The sequence below is a fragment of the Leopardus geoffroyi genome, chromosome A3, assembly GCF_018350155.1.
Source record: "Leopardus geoffroyi isolate Oge1 chromosome A3, O.geoffroyi_Oge1_pat1.0, whole genome shotgun sequence".
Lineage (NCBI taxonomy): Eukaryota > Metazoa > Chordata > Mammalia > Carnivora > Felidae > Leopardus > Leopardus geoffroyi.
Window position 1 is genome coordinate 81,040,797 of NC_059336.1, and position 14,393 is coordinate 81,055,189.

The 14,393-nt window shown below is 38.2% G+C and overlaps 1 protein-coding gene across 4 annotated transcripts in view; it reads right to left on the reverse strand.

The window, feature by feature from the left end:
- Nucleotides 1-14,393, reverse strand: part of LOC123580849 (WD repeat containing planar cell polarity effector) — a 387,009-nt gene that overhangs the window by 58,364 nt on the left and 314,252 nt on the right. For 3 of the 4 annotated variants that reach the window (XM_045446220.1, XM_045446221.1, XM_045446223.1), the window contains one exon: nt 9,621-9,780. In XM_045446220.1, the coding sequence (XP_045302176.1) occupies nt 9,621-9,780 (160 nt within the window). Of the gene's footprint in view, nt 1-9,620; nt 9,781-14,393 lie in introns of those variants that run through there. The other variant, XR_006703493.1, reaches the window with a different exon arrangement.

Below are 14,393 nucleotides of genomic sequence, written 5' to 3' on the forward strand. Positions count from 1 at the left end.
CATCAGTACTCCTGTATCCCTTGGATAAATTCCTAGCAGTGCTATTGCTGGGTCATAGGGTAGGTCTATTTTTAATTTTCTGAGGAACCTCCACACTGCTTTCCAGAGCAGCTGCACCAATTTGCATTCCCACCAACAGTGCAAGAGGGTTCCCGTTTCTCCACATCCTCGCGAGCATCTATAGTCTCCTGATTTGTTCATTTTGGCCACTCTGACTGGTGTGAGGTGATACCTGAGTGTGGTTTTGATTTGTATTTCCCTGATAAGGAGCGACGCTGAATATCTTTTCATGTGCCTGTTGGCCATCCGGATGTCTTCTTTAGAGAAGTGTCTATTCATGTTTTCTGCCCATTTCTTCACTGGGTTATTTGTTTTTCGGGTGTGGAGTTTGGTGAGCTCTTTATAGATTCTGGATACTAGCCCTTTGTCCGATATGTCATTTGCAAACATCTTTTCCCATTCTTGGTTGCCTTTTAGTTTTGTTGGTTGTTTCCTTTGCTGTGCAGAAGCTTTTTATCTTCATAAGGTCCCAGTAATTCACTTTTGCTTTTAATTCCCTTGCCTTTGGGGATGTGTCGAGTAAGAGATTGCTACGGCTGAGGTCAGAGAGGTCTTTTCCTGCTTTGTCCTCTAAGGTTTTGATGGTTTCCTGTCTCACATTCAGGTCCTTTATCCATTTTGAGTTTATTTTTGTGAATGGTGTGAGAGAGTGGTCTAGTTTCAACCTTCTGCATGTTGCTGTCCAGTTCTCCCAGCACCATTTGTTAAAGAGGCTGTCTTTTTTCCATTGGATGTTCTTTCCTGCTTTGTCAAAGATGAGTTGGCCGTACGTTTGTGGGTCTAGTTCTGGGGTTTCTATTCTATTCCATTGGTCTATGTGTCTGTTTTTGTGCCAATACCATGCTGTCTTGATAATGACAGCTTTGTAATAGAGGCTAAAGTCTGGGATTGTGATGCCTCCTGCTTTGGTCTTCTTCTTCAAAATTCCTTTGGCTATTCGGGGCCTTTTGTGGTTCCATATGAATTTTAGGATTGCTTGTTCTAGTTTCGAGAAGAATGCTGGTGCAATTTTGATTGGGATTGCATTGAATGTGTAGATAGCTTTGAGTAGTATTGACATTTTGACAATATTTATTTTTCCAATCCATGAGCAGGGAATGTCTTTCCATTTCTTTAAATCTTCTTCAATTACCTTCGTAAGCTTTCTATAGTTTTCAGCATACAGATCCTTTACATCTTTGGTTAGATTTATTCCTAGGTATTTTATGCTTCTTGGTGCAATTGTGAATGGGATCAGTTTCTTTATTTGTCTTTCTGTTGCTTCATTGTTAGTGTATAAGAATGCAACTGATTTCTGTACATTGATTTTGTATCCTGCGACTTTGCTGAATTCATGTATCAATTCTAGCAGACTTTTGGTGGAGTCTATCGGATTTTCCATGTATAATATCATGTCATCTGCAAAAAGCGAAAGCTTGACTTCATCTTTGCCAATTTTGATGCCTTTGATTTCCTTTTGTTGTCTGATTGCTGATGCTAGAACTTCCAGCACTATGTTAAACAACAGCGGTGAGAGTGGGCATCCCTGTCGTGTTCCTGATCTCAGGGAAAAAGCTCTCAGTTTTTCCCCGTTGAGGATGATGTTAGCTGTGGGCTTTTCATAAATGGCTTTTATGATCTTTAAGTATGTTCCTTCTATCCCGACTTTCTCAAGGGTTTTTATTAAGAAAGGGTGCTGGATTTTGTCAAAGGCCTTTTCTGCATCGATTGACAGGATCATATGGTTCTTCTCTTTTTTTTTGTTAATGTGATGTATCACGTTGATTGATTTGCGAATGTTGAACCAGCCCTGCATCCCAGGAATGAATCCCACTTGATCATGGTGAATAATTCTTTTTATATGCCGTTGAATTCGATTTGCTAGTATCTTATTGAGAATTTTTGCATCCATATTCATCAGGGATATTGGCCGGTAGTTCTCTTTTTTAACTGGGTCTCTGTCTGGTTTAGGAATCAAAGTAATACTGGCTTCATAGAATGAGTCTGGAAGTTTTCCTTCTCTTTCTATTTCTTGGAATAGCTTGAGAAGGATACGTATTATCTCTGCTTTAAACGTCTGGTAGAACTCCCCTGGGAAGCGATCTGGTCCTGGACTCCTATTTGTTGGGAGATTTTTGATAACCGATTCAATTTCTTCGCTGGTTATGGGTCTGTTCAAGCTTTCTATTTCCTCCTGGTTGAGTTTTGGAAGAGTGTGGGTGTTCAGGAATTTGTCCATTTCTTCCAGGTTGTCCAATTTGTTGGCATATAATTTTTCATAGTATTCCCTGATAATTGCTTGTATCTCTGAGGGATTGGTTGTAATAATTCCATTTTCATTCATGATTTTATCTATTTGGGTCATCTCCCTTTTCTTTTTGAGAAGCCTGGCTAGAGGTTTGTCAATTTTGTTTATTTTTTCAAAAAACCAACTCTTGGTTTCGTTGATCTGCTCTACAGTTTTTTTAGACTCTATATTGTTTATTTCTGCTCTGATCTTTATTATTTCTCTTCTTCTGCTGGGTTTAGGCTGCCTTTGCTGTTCTGCTTCTATTTCCTTTAGGTGTGCTGTTAGATTTTGTATTTGGGATTTTTCTTGTTTCTTGAGATAGGCCTGGATTGCAATGTATTTTCCTCTCAGGACTGCCTTCGCTGCGTCCCAAAGCGTTTGGATTGTTGTGTTTTCATTTTCGTTTGTTTCCATATATTTTTTAATTTCTTCTCTAATTGCCTGGTTGACCCACTCATTCGTTAGTAGGGTGTTCTTTAACCTCCATGCTTTTGGAGGTTTTCCAGACTTTTTTCTGTGGTTGATTTCAAGCTTCATAGCATTGTGGTCTGAAAGTATGCATGGTATAATTTCAATTCTGCTAAACTTATGGAGGGCTGTTTTGTGACCCAGTATATGATCTATCTTGGAGAATGTTCCATGTGCACTCGAGAAGAAAGTATATTCTGTTGCTTTGGGATGCAGAGTTCTAAATATATCTGTCAAGTCCATCTGATCCAATGTCTCATTCAGGGCCCTTGTTTCTTTATTGATCGTGTGTCTAGATGATCTATCCATTTCTGTAAGTGGGGTGTTAAAGTCCCCTGCAATGACCACATTCTTATCAATAAGGTTGCTTATGTTTATGAGTAGTTGTTTTATATATTTGGGGGCTCCGGTATTCGGCACATAGACATTTATAATTGTTAGCTCTTCCTGATGGATAGACCCTGTAACTATTATATAATGTCCTTCTTCATCTCTTGTTACAGCCTTTAATTTAAAGTCTAGTTTATCTGATATAAGTATGGCTACTCCAGCTTTCTTTTGGCCTCCAGTAGCATGATAAATAGTTCTCCATCCCCTCACTCTCAATCTAAAGGTTTCCTCAGGTCTAAAATGAATCTCTTGTAGACAGCAAATAGATGGGTCTTGTTTTTTTATCCATTCTGATACCCTATGTCTTTTTGTTGGCGCATTTAATCCATTTACATTCAGTGTTATTATAGAAAGATACGGGTTTAGAGTCATTGTGATGTCTGTATGTTTTATGCTTGTAGTGATGTCTCTGGTACTTTGTCTCACAGGGTCCCCTTTAGGATCTCTTGTAGGGCTGGTTTAGTGGTGACAAATTCCTTCAGTTTTTGTTTGTTTGGGAAGACCTTTATCTCTCCTTCTATTCTAAATGACAGACTTGCTGGATAAAGGATTCTCGGCTGCATATTTTTTCTGTCTAGCACACTGAAAATCTCGTGCCAATTCTTTCTGGCCTGCCAAGTTTCAAAAGAGAGATCAGTCACGAGTCTTATAGGTCTCCCTTTATATGTGAGGGCACGTTTACCCCTTGCTGCTTTCAGAATTTTCTCTTTATCCTTGTATTTTGCCAGTTTCACTATGATATGTCGTGCAGAAGATCGATTCAAGTTCCGTCTGAAGGGAGTTCTCTGTGCCTCTTGGATTTCAATGCCTTTTTCCTTCCCCAGTTCAGGGAAGTTCTCAGCTATTATTTCTTCAAGTACCCCTTCAGCACCTATCCCTCTCTCTTCCTCCTCTGGGATACCAATTATGCGTATATTATTTCTTTTTAGTGTATCACTTAGTTCTCTAATTTTCCCCTCATACTCCTGGATTTTTTTATCTCTCTTTCTCTCAGCTTCCTCTTTTTCCATAACTTTATCTTCTAGTTCACCTATTCTCTCCTCTGCCTCTTCAATCCGAGCTGTGGTGGTTTCCATTTTGTTTTGCATTTCATTTAAAGCGTTTTTCAGCTCCTCGTGACTGTTCCTTAGTCCCTTGATCTCTGTAGCAAGGGATTCTCTGCTGTCCTGTATACTGTTTTCAAGCCCGGCGATTAATTTTATGACTATTATTCTAAATTCACTTTCTGTTATATTATTTAAATCCTTTTTGATCAGCTCATTAGCTGTTGTTATTTCCTGGAGATTCTTCTGAGGGGAATTCTTCCGCTTGGTCATTTTGGATATTCCCTGGTGTGGTGAGGACCTGCAGGGCACTTCCCCTGTGCTGTGGTGTATAACTGGAGTTGGTGGGCGGGGCCGCAGTCCGACCTGATGTCTGCCCCCAGCCCACCGCTGGGGCCACAGTCAGACTGGTGTGTGCCTTCTCTTCCCCTCTCCTAGGGGCGGGATTCACTGTGGGGTGGCGTGGCCCATCTGGGCCACTTGCACACTGCCAGGCTTGTGATGCTGGGGATCTGGCGTATTAGCTGGGGTGGGTAGGCAAGGTGCACAGGGGCAGGAGGGGCAGGCTTAGGTCGCTTCTCCTTAGGTGATCCACTTCAGGAGGGGCCCTGTGGCAGCAGGAGGGAGTCAGATCCGCTGCCGGAGGTTTGGCTCCGCAGAAGCACAGAGTTGGGTGTTTGCGTGGAGCGAGCAAGTTCCCTGGCAGGAACTGGATCTCTTTGGGATTTTGGCTGGGGGATGGGCGGGGGAGATGGCGCTGGCGAGCGCCTTTGTTCCCCACCAAACTGAGCTCTGTCGTCCGGGGGCTCAGCAGCTCTCCCTCCCTTTGTCCTCCAGCCTTCCCGCTTTCCGAGCAGAGCTGTTAACTTATGACCTCCCAGATGCTAAGTCGCGCTTGCTGTAGGAACACAGTCCATCAGGCCCCTCCGCTTTTGTCAGCCAGACTCGGGGGCTCTGCTCGGCCGGCGAGCCACCCCTCTGCCCCGGCTCCCTCCCGCCAGTCCGTGGAGCGCGCACCACCTTGCCGCCCTTCCTACCCTCTTCCGTGGGCCTCTCGTCTGTGCTTGGCTCCGGCGACTCCGTTCTGCTAATCCTCTGGCGGTTTTCTGGGTTATTTAGGCAGGTGTATGTGGAATCTAATTGATCAGCAGGACGCGCGGTGAGCCCAGCGTCCTCCTAGGCCGCCATCTTCACCAATTTTTTTTAAAGTTTGTTTGTTTAAGGAGTGAGCAAGTGCAGAGAAGGGGCAGAGAGAGGAAGAGAGAGAGAGAATCCCCAGCAGGCTCCATACTGTCAGTGCAGAGCCTGATGGCAGGGCTTGAACCCATGAACCAGGAAATAATGACTGAGCTGAAGTAGGACACTCAACCGACTGAGCTAACAAGGCACCCCTCCTTACCACTTTTTATTCTCTACTTCAAGGATTGGCAAACTTCAAAGTATAAGATAGTAAATTACCTAGGCTTTGAGGACATACAGTCTCAACTACCAACCCATAAACAATAAATAAATGGGTGTGGATGTGTTCTAATAAAACTTTATTTACAAAAACAGCAGATTTGGATTTGGCCACTGGGCCATAGTTTGCCAACCTTTGATCTAGTTGATTTATCTAATTGTAATGGCTAACTGTAATGTACCTCTAGTACAGTGTCAAACAGTAGCAGAGATAGTGGGTATTCTTGTCTTGTTTCTGATTTTAGTGGAAATGCCCTCAGTGATTTCCCATTAAATAAGATACTAGTATTAGGACTAAGTTATATATATCAAGAATATATCCCTCAATTCCTATTTTCTTGAGGATTTTTTCTGTCATTTTCAGTGCCTTTTATTAAATTTTAATTTGAATTTATTCCCATTGGAATGCCTTGTAATTTATTTTTCATTTCTAAGATATTTTGCTTCCTTTTGCTTCTTGAATGCACTGAGCTTCCTCTTCCCTGCCTCTCCTCTTAGTTTTCATCTAATTCAGAGTGGGTTTCCAGAGTGCTTGAAGTGTTGTACAGTTTTCTTGTACTTCATGCCTGTTTTAGGGGAGAGTATTTTTCTCAATTGATATATGTTGGTCTACATTTTTCTGCTTCTTTGCAGTATAACTCTATAGAACTCTTCATCTTTTTCCTGTTTATTTTTGTGGTATTGGAATGTGTTTTGTGAGATTCTGGTTCATTGGAACCCTTTGTATAGCTAAGTCTGACACTTGTTTTTGTGGGGTAGATACATAGACCAATGGAACAGAATGGCAAATCCAGAAATAAATCTTCACACGTATGGTCAATTGATTTTGACAAAGGAGTAAAGGCAATTAGATTTTCATATACAAAATAATGAACTTTAACCCTTATATGAGACATAAAAATTAACTCAAAATGGACTTGAATGTAAAGCTAAAATTATAAAACTTCCAGGAGAAAACATAAGAGAAAATTTTTGTGATTTTCGTTTAGAAAAAGATTTCTTATATATAAAAGTACAATCAATAAAAGAAAAACTAAACTGTGCTTTACCAAAATTTGAAACTTTTGCACTTCAAAAGGCACTGTTAGGAAAATGAGAGGGCAAGCCATAGACTGGGAGAAAATATTTGCAAATCAAATTATGTGATAAAGGACTTCAAATTGAGGAATATATAAAGAGGTCTTATAATTCAATAATAAGAGAACTTATTTAAAAAATGGACAACGTTTTGCATAAATATTTCACCAAAGATAAGCTAATGGCTAATAATCACATAAAAATGCTCAACATCACTAGTCATTAGGGAAATGCAAATTAAAATCATAATGAGGCACTATACCCGGTAGAATGGTTATGATAAAAAAGACTGACAATACCAACCACAAGTGAGGATATGGAGAAACTGAAACCCTTGTATGTTGCTGATGGGTATGTAAAATGTTAGTCACTTTGGAAAAACAATTTGGTAGTTTCTAAAAACTAACAAGATAAATATAAACTGAGAGCATGATCTATCAGTTCCACTCCTAGGTATCTACCCAAGAGAAATGAAAACATATGTTCCCTCGAAGACTTATGTGAATATTTATATCAACATTATTCATGTAGCCGAAAGCTACAAGTAATTAAAATATCCAGCAGCTGGTGAGTGGATAAACAAAATATGGTATATCCATACAACGGAATACTACTCAGAAATTAAAAAGGAATAAACTAGACACTACAACATGTATGAACCTCAGAAACCATAATGCTAAGTGAAGGAAGGCTGACACAAAAAAAGACAACATATTGTATGAATTAATTTATATAAAGTTTCCAGACTGTATGATATCATTTATATGAAATTCTTCTAGAGGCAGGAAGCAGACACATGACTGGCTCAGGCTGGAGGTAGGAGTGGGAATGGACTGTAAATTATTGGCATAAGGGAACTTTGTGGCAGTGGAAATGTTCTAAAACTACACTGTAGTGGTAGTTGCACAGCTTTATACCTTCAGCAAACATATTTGAATTGTATACTTACAAGGAGTGAATTTTGTGGTACATGTAAATTATACGCCAGTAACATTGTTTTTAAAAAAGTAAATAAAGAAGTAGGACTGCCTGGTAGTTGAAGATAATAATGACTGCTTTCCTTTCCACCTCTCAGTACTTCCTCTATAAACAGTATAGAACATAATAAGGAAGAAACAAACTGCATGAAAGCTACAGCTTCAGCATGACTTGACAGAGAACTTCCAAACAATTGTAAATAAAATGGAAAAAACTCCAAATGCTAGTGCATGATCTCCAATTCCTGGTGTTCTTAGCCTGAACTACACCATGCAACTTGAAGGGATAGTTTTTTTAAATGCACAGCTTCCGGGGTGGGGTGATGAGTGGGTGAAAAAGGTAGAAAGGGAGAAGCACCTTATGGCAGTTGGGTGTGAAGGAAGAAAGAAGCAAAAGGGGAAGATTTAGGATCCTGCAATATAAAAGGGAGCCAAAAAAAATTAAGAGGCCATACAACTCTATCAAGGAATGTGTAAAGAGCTTAATTAGATGGTCTTATTCCAGGATCTTCTGGTTAAATTTTTGGCTAGTCTCCCATTCTGTCACTTGACCTAAGCAGGCTAGTAGAACTGTGGCTTTCCCTGTTCATTTCCTATCAAATTTGTTACTTTTGCTGACAGTTAGTTTGTCATTTTTATCGATAATAGTGCTGGACAAGGGTTTTTCCATTCAAAAGCTCCACATCATGTCAACTAGCTGGTTTTTCACAGCCGGTGCTACCCTAGAACTAACTACAAGGCTGAACTAGCTTGGGAGTGGTGAAAGGATGGGAGCAGCCCCAGAACATCAGATTTCCCCTTCATTACTAGAAGTTCAGCATTATTTCATGAATAAATGCTTATCAAATTGTTGTTTGCCCTTTTTGATTTCAGAGCCCTGAAATTGTAGTTTTTGTCCAGTTTTAAAACTGTTTCCTGGGGATAGGATTTATTCACCTCTAAACTTTGCCAGACCTGGAAATTCTCCTTTATTTACTATTAACCAAACTATGTAGTTTGAAGCATTTTTCTCAAGGATGTTTTAAGTATGCATGTATAATTGATAGGAAATATGGAATATATTGAAATATGATATATATGAAAAATATGGCCTCTTCACAGTAATTGCATATAGTTGGGATCCTTAAGAGCAGGTATGTAAGCTACCAAATAGGGGCCAAATCCTGCCCACTGCCTATTTTTGTAAGTAAAGTTTTACTGTAACACAGCCACTCTCATTTATTTATGTATTATCTATGGCTGCTTTCATACTAAGATGGCATAGTTGAGTGTTGTGATAAAATCTGTATGATCCACAAAGCCTAATATCTGGTGCTTTACACAAAAAGTTTGCTGACATTTGTTTCAAAGCATTATCATAATTAACATAGCTACCATTATAAATAATAATACTTTGTCTAGTATATTTACTTCACATTTATCCTTTATTTTCTCAATAACCCAATATAATCAGCTACATACATATGAGTTATCAATTATCAGATTCCAAAAACTAATGGTAACCTTCATAAGTATGATCATATAAATTATAATACAAACTGAATATACTAAAAATTAATATTTTAATTTAATAATCTCACAATCCTAAAATTTAACAACAGAGTAAGACTAGAATTTAGTATCTTATAGTAATTTCATGTTCATGTTGGTTTGCAATAACATTCATTCTACCAATACTCTTTACACTCAATTACATCATAAATGCTGTTGCATGAACAAACTACTCTAAAGTCGTTGCCATGAGAAAATGCACATTTTTTTCTTTGATATTTTGAAATCTCCTTGCTTAACTATTAGTTTGCATTTAAAAAGGGAATATTTAAATTGTTTAATACTAAATACTTTGTGGAGCACTTTACTCAGTTCAACATATCTTACCTGTTAGAAGAGACATTCTGTGTTCTTTGTTGAATATGTTTATGGACTGAACAAAAGGGAGGGAGGTCATCTGGAAATGTGTCTTCTCCTTGAGGAGCTAAAGATAGGCCAACAAAAGCTTCATTTAGCGTATCTCCTCTGTCCAAAGGCCCCAGGAGTTCTGTTAAAAAATGATCAAGATATAAGTTAAAATCAAATAAAATTTCTGATAACTCCTTCATAAGTATGCTTACAGGAAAATCTTTCACATAGCCCAACGAAACTTAAAAATTTGTCAATTAACTATATAATGCACAGTGGAAATCTTGTAGTCATAGTCCCCCTATGACTTCTGTCATTCTTACACTTAGCTCTACCCAGGGGAATTTGGTAACTGAGTAATTAATGTTTCTGAGTTTAGATTTTAAAAATTCACTTGTAACTTCATTCAGAATGTTTTTAGCCAGCATTTTATTAATCAAATATTTTTGTTGTGAACAAATTACTGGAATATTTTATTATATTGGAAAGTTGTGAGAGGTGAATTATTTTACACTCCATATGTTGAACATAATTTGAAAGCAATAAAGGAAAGTATCTTTCTTTTCTAATATTTACTCTTAATTACAATTTTAAAGTGTACAGAGAGTTTGTTATTCCCACATCATACAGATGAAGAAAGCAAACTTTAATATTGGCAACTTTGACAGGGCATTGTTTAGAAAAATGGTGAAACATGACGAAGTTGTGAAAAATATATCTGAAAAACATAAATCTGATTAAAAGCCAAAAACTCTTAGGACTGCACCCTGTGCATGTGTGTATTTTGTTTTTCTTTTTCTTTCTTTCTTTTTCTTTCTTTCTTTCTTTCTTTCTTTCTTTCTTTCTTTCTTTCTTTCTTTCTTTCTTTCTCTCTCTCTCTCTCTCTCTCTCTCTCCTTCCTTCCTTCCTTCCTTCCTTCCTTCCTTCCTTCCTTCCTTCCTTCCTTTCGTTTTTTTTTGAGAGAGAGACAGAGCATGAACCAGGGAGGGGCAGAGAGAGAAGGAGACAGAGAATCCTAAGCTGACTCCACACTGTCAGTGCACAGAGCCCAATGTGGGGCTCAGACTCATGAAACCATGACCTGAGCTGAAATCAAGGGTTGGATGCTTAACCAACTAAGCCACCCAGGTGTTCCAACCATGGTAACCATTTTTTTAAGTGTGCAGTTCAATAGTATTAAGTATATTCACCTCATTGTGCAACAGATCTCCAAAATATTTTCTGCTTTCAAAACTGACACTGTACACCCATTAAAAAACTCCCTATTTATTTCCTTTTTCCCTTCTTCTAGGCCCTGGTAACCACCATCTTACTTTTTGTTTCTATAAATCTGACTACTTTAGTACTTCATTTAAGTGGTATCATACAGTATTTGTATTTATGTGACTGGCATATTCTCCTTAGCATAATGTCCTCATGGCTCATCCATGTGGTAGGATTTCCTTCCTTTCTTAACAATTTTTTTAAAAAAATTTTTTTGAAGGGGGGAATGGTGGGGAGAGAGACAGAATCTTAAGCAGGCTCCATTTCCAGCCCAGACCCCCATGTGCCAGGCTCAGTTTCACGACCATGAGATGATTACCTGAACAGAAATCAAGAGTTGGACACTTAACTCACTGAGCCACTTAGGCATCCCCAGGATTTCCTTCCTTTTTAAGGCTGAATAATATCCCACTGTGCATGTGTGTGTGTACACAGAACCACATTTGGTTTATACATTTGATCGTCCATGGAGATTTGGGTTGCTTCCAGCTTTTGGCTACTGTTAATAATTCTTCTATGAAGATGGGCGTGCAGATATCTTTTTGATACTCTGATTACAATTCCTTTGGATATGTACCTATAAGTGGAGTTGCTGGATCATAGGTAAGGTATATTTTTTTAAAGTTTTTAATGAACTGCCATGTTTTTTTGTTGTGGTGGCAACATTTTACAATCCCACCAAGAGCACTCCACAATTTTTCCAGTTTTGCCAACACTTGTTATTTTCCTTTCTTTTTTTTATTATAGCCATCCTAATGGATGTGAGGTGCTCACATATAACTCACGTATAACTATATCTCATTATAGTTTTGCTTTTGCGTCCATAATTATCAGTGATGTCAAACATATTTTCATGTGCCTATTGGCCATTTGATTTTCTTTGTTGGAGAAATATCTATTCAAGTCCCTTTGTCCATTTTTGAATCAGATTGTTTGATTTTGTTGTTGAGTTTTAGGAGTACTTTATCTTTCTGGATATTAAACCCTTACTACATATATACTACTAAATAGAATATATGATTTTCAAATATTCTCTCCTATTCTATGGGTTGCCCTTTTCATTCTGTTGATAGTGTCCTTTGATGAATAAAAGTTTTAAATTTTGATGCAGTCCAGTTTATTTTTGTTGCCTACTTTGGTATCCTATCCAGGAAACCATTGCCAAATCCAATGTCATGAAGCTTTCTCTTTGTTTTATCTCTGTAAGTTGGATAGTTTAGGTCTTACAATTAGGCCTTTGGTCCATTGTGAGTTAATTTTCATAGATGGTGAAAGTTAAGGGTCCAAATTCATTTTTTTATAATGTTTATTCATTTATTTTGAGAGAGAGAGAAAAAGCATGAGCAGGAAAGGGACAGAGAGAGAGGGAGAGGGAGAATCCCAAATGGGCTCCATGCTGTCAGCACAGAGCCCCACACGGGGCTCAGTCCATTAACTGTGAGATTATGACTTGAGCCAAAATCAGGAGTTGGACACTTAACTTACTGAACCACCCAGGTGCTCCCCAACTTCATTTCTTTTTAATATGGATATCTAGTTTTCCAAGCACCATTTGTTGAAAAGACTGTCCTTTCCTGCACTGGACTGGGTACCCTTGTTGAAAATCACTTGACCATATATATAAGGGTTTATTTCTGGGCTCTCTGTTATATTCCATCAGTCTATATGTCTGCTGTTATGCCAGTACTATTTATTGTTTTGGTTACAGTAGCTTTGTATTAAGTTTTGACATGAGGAACTGTGAGTCCTTCAGCTTTATTCTTTCTCAAGATTATTTCGGTTCTTTAGGGTCCATTGAGATTCCATATGAATTTTAGGATAGGTTTTTCTGTTTCTGCAAAATATGTCATTGGGATTTTGAGAAGGATTGTACTGAATCTTTAGATTCCTTTGGGATCTAAGGACATTTTAACAGTAAATCTTAACAACTCATGAACAAGGAATGCTTTTTCACTTTTTACTGTCTTCATTTTCTTTCAGTAGTGTTTTCTTCTTTTCAGTGTATAGGTGTTTTACCTCCTTAGGTTTATTCCTAAGAATTTAATTTTTCTTGATTGGATTTGTTTTTAAAATTTTTCTTTATAAATTGTTCATTTTTTAAAAATTAAAAAAAGTTTTTATTTAAATCCCAGTTAGTTAATATACAGTATAATATAGTTTCAGGTGTACAATACAGTGATTCAACACTTTCATACAACACCTGGGGCTTATCACATCAAGTGCACTCCTTAATCCCCATCACCTATGTTACCCATCCCTCCCCACCAATTCCCTCCAGTAGCCTACAGTTCTGTATAGTTAAGGGTCTTTTTCTGATTTGGATGCTTCTATTTATTTTATTTTTTAAAGGTTTCTTTATTCTGGGGAGAGAGAGAGTGAGCTTGTGTGCAAGTATGTGTGAGCAGGGGAGGAGCAGAGAGAGAGAGGGAGACAGAGGATCCAAAGCCAGATCTGCACTGACAGCAGAGAGCCCTGTGTGGGGCTCGAACTCACAAACTGTGAGATCATGACATGAGTTGAAGTCAAACACTTAACTAATTGAGCCACCCCTATTTATTTTATTTCCTAATTGCTCTGGCTGGGATTTCCAGCACCATATTGAAAAGAAATAGAGAAAGAGAGCATCCTTGTCTTGTTCATGATTGTAGAGGAAAAGCTTTCAACTTTTCACTTTTAACTATGATATTAGTGGTGGGCTTTTAATAATTTTAATATGAGTCTTTTTAATGTCAAGATACTTTCCTTTTCTATTTAGTTTGTTGAGTTTTTATTATGAGAGGGTATTTCTGTCCTTCATTCTGTTATTGTGGTATATTACATTAATTTACTTTTGTAGGTTGAACTGTCCTTGCATTCCAGAAATAAATTAGTTGGAGTATAATGTTTTAAATATGCTGCTGAATTTGGTTTAGTAGTATTTTGTTAAGAATTTGCATAAGCATTCATCAGAAATATTGGTATATTCTGTTATTTAATGTTTTTGTCTGGCTTTGGTATTAGGGTGCTAGAAAGTCAGGGAGGGACATTAAAGTATCCCCCAAATTGAGAAAGCACTTTGAGACAGGAATATGAAGGTGGTGATTCCATACAGTATACACAGAGTTTTTTTTTCATGGTAACTTATTGATGGGGCAATCAGGTGGGGGAGATCCATGGCAACTACATAGTTATTCTCCAGAAAATCCAGACCTTTGTCCACAGATTTTATTAGAGCTAGGGGACACAAAGAAGGATAGTGTAATGAGATCAGAGGGTTAACATGTACCTCAAAGGGTTTGCATGTACCTAATTGACAGCTAACCTTTTATTAGATCTTGTGGCACCACCTGTGCATCATGAGGGGGAAAGGCTGTGTTATGGCTAACAGATTCACAGGAGGCTAAAACATGCCTTCCACCTCATCCTAGCCTTGGCAGCCTAAGGCATGTATATTAATCTCCAAGGGGCCTGGAACACGAAACCCCAAAAGAGAGGTCATCAAATGAACAT